The sequence below is a fragment of the Bombyx mandarina genome, chromosome 17 (assembly GCF_030267445.1).
Source record: "Bombyx mandarina strain Sakado chromosome 17, ASM3026744v2".
In the NCBI taxonomy this organism is placed as follows: domain Eukaryota; kingdom Metazoa; phylum Arthropoda; class Insecta; order Lepidoptera; family Bombycidae; genus Bombyx; species Bombyx mandarina.
Window position 1 is genome coordinate 3,662,509 of NC_143223.1, and position 11,597 is coordinate 3,674,105.

Genomic DNA, 11,597 nt, shown 5'->3' on the forward strand with positions numbered 1-11,597 from the left:
AGGTTATCAGCATAGGTACGAAAAAAAAAGTTTTCGTATCAACATCGACATAATTAAAACTACGTTGTCACGAACGACTAACGTGTTATCGTCGAAAACTGAATGTTATGCTAATTACCGTCAATTTTTGTTCAAAAAAATTCTGGACTGTAATGTCTAATTTCCTATATATCTTTTATTGCTTAGATTGGTGGACGAGCTCACAGCCCACCTGGTGTTAAGTGGTTACTGGAGCCCATAGACATCTACAACGTAAATGCGCCACCCACCTTTAGATATAAGTTCTAAGGTCTCAAGTATAGTTACAACGACTGCCCCACCCTTCAAACCGAAACGCATTACTGCTTCACGGCAGAAATAAGCAGGGCGGTGGTAACTACCCGCGCGGACTCACAAGAGATCCTTACTTAACTAACTAATAAATAAATAAAATAACTAATCGTATATTATTGGGGTGTGCGAGAAGAAACAATATCGAGGGGTGAAATATTATAAATAAATAGGTAGGTGAAAGGCTATCTAGGTTTACCTAAGCGACATTTCGGTCATTACGCGACATTTATCTTTGTAATTAAAGTTGTGTTTTATTTGGTATTAGCATCAATAATTCGATGTTTATAATTGAACTTCAATTAAGTTTACCCCATTCAAATAGCTGAAGAAGCTTTTTGTTTTGAAGAGGTTTTTTTCCCAATTTTAAACTTTAAATGGCTCTCCTGTAAATTGCAAAAAATTCGCTTAAGCCGTAAATGTAGGATCAATTACATATACAGCTCACGAGAAAATAAAAAGTACTATCGAATTTGTAAACCTGTATAATGAATCTCATAGGCTTCTTAATGTATGAAATACTATTTCAGTGCCCCATTACAATTTAACAAACAAATATGGTAGTGGATGTCTATGTGGTTTACAAATCGTAACGGGAAAATGTTTTAATAAACAACTTCGCTGAATCATAATCAATTATTTGCTCAGCGAAGTTAAACGAGAAACACGGAACATCTTCGTGGTAATAATAGGAATGTAAGTCTATATTAATAACTAGCTGACCCGGCAGACTTCGCAGTGCCTTAATCGATAAATAAAAGACCTAAGCTTTTGTATAAAATAATTTTAAAACAAACAAAAGGAATCCGTCCTACGGGGGATACATCATAGGGAAAACAAAATTGTTTTTTTTATGTAATTCCGAGCATTTTTATATTTATCAAACCTTTTAAACCTTCTCTGGACTTCCACAAATAATTCAAGACCAAAATTAGCCAAATCGGTCCAGCCGCTCTCGAGTTTTAGCGAGACTAACGAACAGCAATTCATTTTTATATATATATATAGAAGATAGAAAATAGATAGTGAACTTATTAATATTCTATTAGTCCAGTTCAACTAAAGTGGAGGCTTTTTTTTAAGCTGTTGCCAGTGCCAGGGCCAGTGCCAGGGCCAGTGCTAGCAACACTCCCGGTTTGACCCCGTGAGCTCTATTAATATAGGTAATCTTACTAGAATAGATTAAAATAAAATTTAGCTTGGTATGTTTGTTTTTATGCAACGGAATCTTTGAACATCGTTTCCGCCGACTCCCAGACATCTGATTAACTTGAAAATTTACACACGCATCGAAGACCTATCATAATACAATAATTTTATATCTTCGCTCTAATATAATTTTCTTCTTCAACCTATTTCCACCCAATGCTGAGTGTAGATTTATTCTTTTCGGTCTCTTGCTTCTCGCATCCAGTCCTTGCCAGTTATTTTGACCAGTTCGTCTTTCCACCTCACTGATTGTCTGCCCAGGTTACGACGTCCAATACGAATCTGACTAGTATAAATCGGAATTAAAAATAATAATAAAAAAAGACTTATTTATTATAAACATTTTACTCTCAATCGCGATCGTTATCAGGCTATTAATTAATCAATGTAATAATAATAATATCATAGTTAATTCTCTTACTAAACAAAATCATTAGCTGCCTGCCGTTGGAGGTGAGCGGTGATCTTTGGATTTTATCAGCGGGTCGCGATTCCGATCCGGTAGTAGATTCATTCGCGAAGCAGCTGCTTTTGAGTTGTTAGGACTCCTTCGGAGACGCTCGGTAGCTGTTAGCAAATCTCCTTTGCTAAATCAGCATTCCTGGCTGAGCCTTTGCTCGCCCACCTGTCCTTGTGAAACTGGAAAGGCCCCAGGGCCACCAGTAATCCCTTAATCATAAAAGAAAAAGTTGAAATATTTTAAGGCCTCAAATAATGGTCTAATATGTCCTCATCGAGACACAAAAATTACAAAATCGCAAACGTAATGCTATGCATCGTAACGAAATACTTTTTGGATGACGTAATCTGGAAATATTGTGCGCGTTGCAGATTATAGTTTGATTATTATCAAACGCCGCTCAAGATAATTCTCATAATACAGTACATGTACATGTACTTAAATGAAGTCGCAAAATCTGATAATCGATGAACACTCACAAAATTCTATGTACCACATCGATATATCATCAATTAAACGTGAATTGAATTATATCATACGAGTATTCGTTTTTCATCTATACTATAATATTATAAAGAGGAAAGATTTGTTTGTTTGTTTGTTTCGAATAGGCTCCGAAACTACTGGACCGATTTGAAAAATTATTTTTCCATTAGAAGCCGACATTGTCCCTGATGAACATAGGCTACTTTTTTTTTATTTTTTTTTTATTTATTTTTTTTGGTTTCATGTGTGTTTTAATGTTTCCGAAGCGAAGCGAGGGCGGGTCGCTAGTAGAAAAGATAAAATTGTTTTACGCTCCATCCATCAGTCCAAAAAGATTTTCGTGATTATAATATTTAATTAATTATATGGTATAATATGATTTTTAAACGGAGTTATTACAAAAAATTGGTAACGGAATGTATCATCTAACATTCAGGATGTCTAAGTTCACGGGCTTAGGTTATGCACTAGTCTAAATGGTAAAATATAATTTATAAGAGTTCAAACGCAAAATTGCCAACCAATTAGTACAAATTCGTTACATTTACGAAAAAATAAATTTCAATAAAAACAATTATGCAAAAAAAAATGCCAGCCGTCTTCGATATAAAATTGGAGTTATTTAGAAAATCGATTTTTTGTCCACACCAAATAAAGATTCCAATAAAAAGAAATATTTTTTGGTAAAGGCAATAGTTAACAATAGGTAAATATTTTGACATTCCACAAGTGTGTCATCATGACGTATCTAAATTTAAATAAACCAATGTGGTTTAAATTAATTTAGTACACAACACGGTTGTACAGATACCTACAAGGAAAATTACGTCATGAGTTCTATGTTTATAACGAATTAAAATCATTACAGTCGAAGGTATAGGTAGTTTAATGATGTCTGAACAGCGAACCACGAAATAATATTAATTAAAAGATAGGTAGCTGATCTAAACACAATTAAACACCTTTGCTCTATCGACTAATCGCTCACAAACTAAAAGTATATTAATGGTCTATGACACATTATCAAATCAAGATTAGATTCTGATATTATTTCTGTGGTATATGATAACTAAAGCATAGTGGTCCACCGGCGCGGCGTCTACTCCCGCCCCGTCCACATGCATCCCCCTCTGTGACCCACGATGCATATAGGGATGTCCGTCTTGTATGTTCCAATTTTTACTGGTGGTAGGACCTCTTGTGAGTCCGCGCGGGTAGGTACCACCACCCCGCCTATTTCTGCTGTGAAGCAGTAATGCGTTTCGGTTTGAAGAGCGGGGCAGTCGTTGTAACTATACTGAGAACTTAGAACTTATGTCTCAACGTGGGTGGCGCATTTACGTTGTAGATGTCTATGGGCTCCAGTAACCACTTAACACAAGGTGGGCTGTGAGCCTGTCCACCCATATAAGCCACAAAAAAAATCTAATTTATGATGCAAATTGTATAGACCTCCTCTTTTTGAGGTGGTTACTGAAGCCCATAGATATCATAGCCCGAATGCCGCCGTATTATCTATGGCAGCCGCCCACCTTGCGACATAAGGTTTGTCTTAATTTATAGTTTAACAGGTCTCACCTTTCAAACCGGAACGCTTTGCTGCTTCGCGGCAGAAATAGGGTGCTAGTAATTTTTTTTTACTGATTTAATTTTATTCAGACACAAATTATTTGTGGCAACCCTAATTAGTTTTTTTTTTCTTTATAGACGATGTGCATACGGCCTACCTGATGATGAGTTGCTATCGTCGCTCATGGAGGTCAGCAATGCCAGGGACAGAGTCAAGCCGCTGCCTACCGTTATTTTAATGCATTGGCTTTTTTTGTAATCTCTTCAAAGTAGCTTCTTAGGTGCTATACCATAGATTTTTAAAATCTTTCCACTTGCTGCTGTGGCGCCACCATAATTTGCTTTCTTTCAGCGGACATTTTCAAATACACTGAATCCTTACATTTAACCTCCATACTTTTATTTAACTTAATAAATCGAGCATAGTATCTATGATTGGTTTAAAAATTGAATTTCGTTTATGCTAACTAAATAAGTCCTTTGTTAGCTACGAGAATAATTATCACACTACTTAAGCACCTATTAATCGAAGATCTGTGTTAAGTTACGTTTCATTTTCATTTTTTGGCTAATAGTTTTATTATTCGTTTTCATAATTGAATAAATTACTTAAATCAGTTCATTTTATGTTATTCCAAACAATAATTAATAATTTTACAATGCAATCATTATATAAACCGTACTGAATTGTTTTTGGCTAATTGTAAACACCATTCAAAAGAGTTAAATGACGACATTATTGATTAAATATCTGACAGTCATCGAGAATACTGTGAAAGAGACGAATCGTCACCAATCAAATCGATTACATTCTATGACTCATGCTTGAAATGTTCCGAGAAAACAACCTATGAGTCATTTTACGAGGGCACGTTTTGGTCAGTTATAAAAAAAACACATACAGAATTTAACATTGAGGATTTTTTCATTCTACTATACTTATTTGACTAACTATTCTTTTACTAACTAAACTGAGCTCTTACGAACGGATTGATTAAAATTTTAACAAGACAACTATAGTCGGATATTTTTTCAATATAAAAGAACTATTTTTTTCTAAATACACGTATTTGTGGGATTGTATGGCCAAAACTAGCGGATTATAACACTAAAGCCTGTATTTCAAAACACCACTCGGGACAGTAATGACAACGAATAACTCACATAGACGCTCATCGGTTTTTCTATTAAATTTAGAGTGCTAGTGTAAAAAAATTAAAAACTGTAAAAAAATAGGTAACTTATAATTTAAAAAATACCGATCTTCCCACATATAACATATATAAGCCCCTAGTACGTACAGGGAGGTGTTTCAGAAATGCAGTTTGTCTGTGCTCGGTGGAATGAGTCAGACTACACCCCTAGCTCGCCCACAGATGCGCCACCTTCTCCCCGGGAACCAGATCGATACACGCAGACTAATACGTACCTACTAAAACTTATTTTAAACGAATTATTCTTCTCAGACGAGGGGTCGTGTATTGATCGTGGCGGTCAACATTGGAGGGTGCCAGAATAGCGATTCAATCTATATTTTCCCCGTAATATTTTGGCAAAGGATTTCTACCGTTTATGGTAGCCGTTTTTTTTTTAAGTTTTAAGAAGCATACGAATTTGTGGCTAAGGTATTACCGGTAAGTAATTACCGGATGCCAAGACCTCCATATCGTTGAAGCCGCAGCCTATTACATTAAAAGGAAGTAATATGAAAGGAGGACCTGAAAAGAAAGACCTGAAATATTAAAAGGAAGTCTCCTTAGTAGAAAGGGCTTACATATTATATCGTATGATTGATTTGCCTCAGTAATTGCCAGGATGACGATACACACCTGATTACGTTACCAAATACCGATAAAAACTACATAGGTACGAAAATAGATAACACTAGAGATAATACTAGGGAATAATGATGAAGATGTGGCAGCTGTACCATATTGTCGCCTACCTATATCTTCCGATAAATCGCATCATCAACATCTTCTTCTTCTTCTCATCAACATCGTCTGACCAAAATACCAAGAATTGGTGATATAGCTATATCATATTTGTAAATGACATTGAGAATTACCGAACTTCGGCAACACTTTGTAAAATACATACCTACTTTTGAACTACCAACAAATTCAAAGTTGAAACTCAATCAAATTAACGGTTTATTGTGTGCAGAGAATTCGAAAAAGCAAAAACTTAAATAAATAAAACATTCAATTTATTCTAAAGTGGCGGATGAAAGGCGATTGCATGCAGCAGAGATGCGAATGTTGCGATGGATGTGTGGAGTAACGAGAATGGATAGAATACGGAATGAATATGTTAGAGGAAGTCTGAAAGTGGCACCTGTGACAGAGAAGCTGAGAAGTGCGCGCTTGGGATTGTATGGACATGTGATGAGACGAAATGAAAATGAGGTTGGTAAGAGAATGTTAACTATGAATGTGGAAGGATATAGAGGAAGAGGTAGACCTAAGAAGAAATGGATGGATTGCGTAAAAGACGATATGGGTAAGAGGGGAGTGAGCGAAGAAATGGTATATGATAGAAGAGTATGGAAGGAGAAAACATGTTGTGCCGACCCCAGGTTACTGGGAGAAGGGCAGGATAATGATGATTCAATTTATTGTGAGCGTAAGTGGAATGTTTTCGAACCTGAAACGTCAATCAGCTGCTAAACTAACAAATGACAAAAATCATTAACTCAAGTAATTGCCTGCTGGTTTAAACGTTTTATATTGCGTAAGATCAAGAAAATATTGGTAATATAGGAACTGACAAGTTTTACAAATGCGATTCTTTACATTCTCATGTATCTGTCATGAACCATTACGAGTTCCAGCATTACCCATTTTTAGAGCAGTTCCAAGAAATCTTGAAGATGTTACATACTACATAGGTACATACATACATATTTTTTACTGGTGGTAGGTAGGGCCTCTTGTGCTTTAATTTGTTAATTTGCTCAAGATACTTTTTCGGTTTCGGTAACTTTACCTTGAATCTCGCTTGAAGAACAACAATCGCCTTTAGAGACTCAAGTTTAGTATGAAATTAAAAAAGATAAAAATATTGAATTTTTATTGTTCCTCCCTCGAAACCCTCCAAATAGAATCTACTGGTGGTAGGAGCTCTTGTGAGTCCTCGCGGGTAGGTACCACCACCCTGCCTATTTCTGCCGTGAAGCAGTAATGCGTTTCGGTTTGAAGAGTGGGGCGGCCGTGGTACTGAGACCTTAGAACTCATATCTGAAGGTGGGTGGCACATTTACGTTGTAGATGTCTATGGGCTCCAGTAACCACTTAACATCAGGTGGGCTGTGAGCTCTTACACCCATCTAAGCAATAAAAAATTAAAAATAAATATGTTTGAAGTCCGTAACATAGATTCCGTATTTTTACAGTTGTTTTTCACGTGTTTCATTTCTTCACCGACAATGGAAAATAATCACACACAAATACACTGTATAGTAACAACGAGCAGAGCCGATTTTGGAGTTTCGATAAAGCGAGGTTACCAAGAATGCGGCAGATAAGATTTACGTACATTCAAGAGTCGCTGATAACAACTTTTACCTCTCAAATTGCTCACAGTGCGATCACAAGAAACATAGACGAACGGATCTGTGCGCAACGAGCCGCTACGATATCATTATCATACAGATTTTTATCTTTTCATCTAGCTTCAGTTAGTGATGCTTTCTGATCTCTTCATAATTATAATTAAAAAGAATAAATTATCTAGTAATATAGTTCTACTACGGTACACGAATTTTTGAGATTAATTAACCGGATTTTCTGGGTTATGATTTACATCGGTACAGAATCGAGTGAAAGCACGTCGAGTGAAATTCTATGAAACTTCGGCGGTAGTCGGGGAGAGGTTACAAGCGACCGCGAGGTGCCGCTAACTTAATCAGTTATCAAGGCATCGCCTTATCAAAAGATGCGAGCTGATAGCGTGCGCGTTACCATATATGGTGACAAAAACTGAGTCAGCCCGCGATTGGTGGAAAAACAAACTGGAGCCGATACTGTGTAAATTGTGATAACGGCTCTTTTATATAGTTTATCCTCACGAGTCGGTTCTCATTTACTAAGGTGTGCTCGAACAGTGCGCATTCGCATCTACGTACCTACTTGTCACTTATTTAATAATACTATGTAAGTTTTAATTTTAAAATTGCGAAAGAAAAAAAAAACATATTTATTTATTTGTAAAATTTGAATTTCGAAGGTTCTCCGTCCCTTTACCTTTAAGTATTACATATGTTTGAGTGTTTTTTTTTTTTAATAATACGCTAATGATAACGTGTTACGTTACATAATTGTTGCATAACTAGTGAAGTGAAATCTTTTATAAAAAAAAAAACAGTTTTCGGAATTAGTGTAATGCCGTTGCTACTAAATAAGAAATAAATTTATTGGACGCACATTTCAAAGTGTCCACTCGCATCGATCAATTCGGAAACAGAAATTGGGAACAGTGAATTATGAATCTTAGATAGTTTTCTTTAACGTCACTAAATCGATGAACGCAAATAAATTTGTCGTTTACTATAATTTATGGAATGAGAATGTAGTTTGAATTGTTTTTTTCTTTTCTTGCAGACTAATTCAAGATGTGCGACGAGGAAGTTGCCGCGTTGGTAGTAGACAATGGCTCCGGTATGTGCAAGGCCGGTTTCGCAGGAGATGATGCTCCTCGCGCCGTATTCCCCTCGATCGTGGGAAGGCCCCGCCATCAGGGCGTGATGGTCGGCATGGGACAGAAGGACTCGTACGTAGGAGACGAGGCACAGAGCAAAAGAGGTATCCTGACCCTCAAATACCCCATCGAACACGGAATCGTCACTAACTGGGATGACATGGAGAAGATTTGGCATCATACCTTCTACAATGAGCTCCGTGTCGCCCCCGAGGAACATCCCGTCCTTCTCACTGAGGCTCCCCTCAACCCCAAGGCCAACAGGTGAGTTCATCGATGCTGGACTATGCACTTTGTCTCTCGACCGGTGGGCCGTTATCGACCGTTATCTAACGAGTGACTTTGTTCTGTTTCAGAGAGAAGATGACCCAGATCATGTTCGAAACATTCAACACGCCCGCCATGTACGTCGCCATCCAAGCCGTGCTCTCGCTGTACGCGTCCGGTCGTACCACCGGTATCGTGCTGGACTCCGGCGACGGTGTCTCCCACACCGTGCCCATCTACGAGGGATACGCACTCCCCCACGCCATCCTGCGTCTGGACTTGGCCGGTCGTGATCTCACAGACTACCTCATGAAGATCCTCACCGAGCGCGGCTACTCGTTCACTACCACCGCCGAGCGGGAAATCGTTCGTGACATCAAGGAGAAGCTCTGCTACGTTGCTCTTGACTTCGAGCAGGAGATGGCCACCGCTGCATCCAGCAGCTCCCTCGAGAAGTCTTACGAACTTCCCGACGGTCAGGTCATCACCATCGGAAACGAAAGATTCCGTTGCCCAGAGGCCCTCTTCCAACCCTCATTCTTGGGTATGGAAGCCAACGGCATCCACGAAACCACATACAACTCCATCATGAAGTGTGACGTGGACATCCGTAAGGACTTGTACGCCAACACCGTATTGTCCGGTGGTACCACCATGTACCCTGGAATCGCCGACCGTATGCAAAAGGAAATCACAGCTCTCGCCCCATCGACAATGAAGATTAAGATCATTGCTCCTCCAGAGAGGAAGTACTCCGTATGGATCGGTGGATCGATCCTCGCCTCCCTCTCTACCTTCCAACAGATGTGGATCTCGAAACAGGAGTACGACGAGTCTGGCCCCTCCATTGTACACAGGAAGTGCTTCTAAGCGTTGAGACTTTAAGTTATGATGCCCTACAGCAGAACCTCAAGAGGGTGGCTCAAATTACGCTTGTGATCTTGTAAATAAATTCAGTATTTAATGTAGGTTGTAAGGTATTGTAATATGCATATTACGTAAAACGAACGGAATGCTGTTGTTGCCGTTTTTTTTTGACAAAGATTTTTATTTATTAAAGTTACTAACCCCAAAACTTTTTAATAAAATAAATTTTATATACCGGTATAATAACTGACGTTTTTCACTTGCTGTCCCCGCTCCCGACTAACAGTACGTTGTGTGCACCGAAATTAACGATTTCGTGCACCGTTTGAGACAGTTACGCTAGGAGCACAAATCCCCCAGCTGCAAACCGTTGTTTACTGCAGTCTTTAATTGGAATGCGAGTCGTTGACCGCTTAATACGAAACATTCTAAAATTCGCATCGTAACGCCATTAAAAATGCAAAGGAAACTGGTTCTGTACTTTCTACCTTTCAAAAGATCTGATTCACCAAATTAATTTTATGCGGACTCACTAATTCCGTAGAAATCTGTGTTCGTTAATAATGAATCAGAGGTACCCAGGTTACGCTTAGGCATAAGATGACTGTTCGCGTTTTTACAATACATACGAGTAAGTAACACGCAAGATGAACATCCTTTGATGCGTCTGTGTCTTGAACCCGTCTGAGATTTAAGTGACTTGTCAACGTCATTGCGTAGTGTCACCGGTCGTCGACCTAAGCTGTATAATCTTAATCTGTACAAAACAATGTCAGTTTGTCATTTTTTGGTAGTTCAAAAGGGCGTTGGATTACGTCACGTACCTACCAGGCTATGACCTAAATAGCCACAAGGCCTCTTTACAACCCTGTAATCATTTTAAACGTGTCGTATCAAACTTTCAAAAGCGTATTTCTGTAATAATGTTTTAATTTTACTTCTCTTTAACAACCTATTAGTAAATCCTATGATGTATTGTCCACGTTATCAATCAGAATTAACACATAACCACTATCTGTGTATGTTTACTCGCAACATTTATGTACATATATCCAAAATTTTCCATGAAAGTGAGTGGGCATCGACAAATGTGGTTTGTCCGGTAGCATTGATTTTACTAAGCTAAGATGCATGTAATTTCAATTTTGGAATCAGTTTAGGTTTTTCTTTCTCGGAACATCAACAGGAGAGGCGATCGAAACTTGCGTCTGGAGTGGAGAACTCATTGGATTACAATTTCGGCCGTTTGAAAATAGAGGTTTGCGCGTTCACTGCGAAGAAGGTCGCCTTTATCATGGCAATGCAATTCCAAGGAGTATCACTACTATCTTCCGAGAGTATTGTGATTCTTGAAGCCTAAACTTCGAATGTTATTCAATATTGGAGTTAGCTGAAAAGGAAGACCAAGCGGAGTGTTCCTTCGTCTGGACAGAAGATTTGTTGTTTGAGTTCACTCCATAGAGAAGACAGTCGTTCAGATTAATGATAATCGTCTTTCCACTCATCGTTTGGGACCTCTGGGTCTACGTTGGAACTTCGGTTCTTTCAGTACTCTGTATCGTGATTGCTATGTAGGGAGAGGAATTTTTCGCGATGACCCCTTCATATCTTTATCACCATCGGCGGACAGTACGCCGCAGAAGCAGTATTCATTCTTACTGTCTGGATCCACGGTGCGTTTCTAGATATTCCAATCTTGAAATCAATTCTT

General features: G+C 38.3%; 1 protein-coding gene across 1 annotated transcript; it reads left to right on the top strand.

The window, feature by feature from the left end:
• Positions 1–7,653: 7,653 nt before the first annotated feature.
• On the top strand, positions 7,654–10,132 carry LOC114253301 (actin, cytoplasmic A3a). Its single transcript, XM_089734302.1, has 3 exons — positions 7,654–8,208; positions 8,656–9,016; positions 9,109–10,132. The coding sequence occupies exons 2-3, from the start codon at positions 8,667–8,669 to the stop codon at positions 9,887–9,889; spliced, it is 1,131 nt and encodes a 376-aa protein (XP_089590428.1). The 5' UTR covers positions 7,654–8,208; positions 8,656–8,666; the 3' UTR covers positions 9,890–10,132.
• The last annotated feature ends 1,465 nt before the right edge of the window (positions 10,133–11,597 follow it).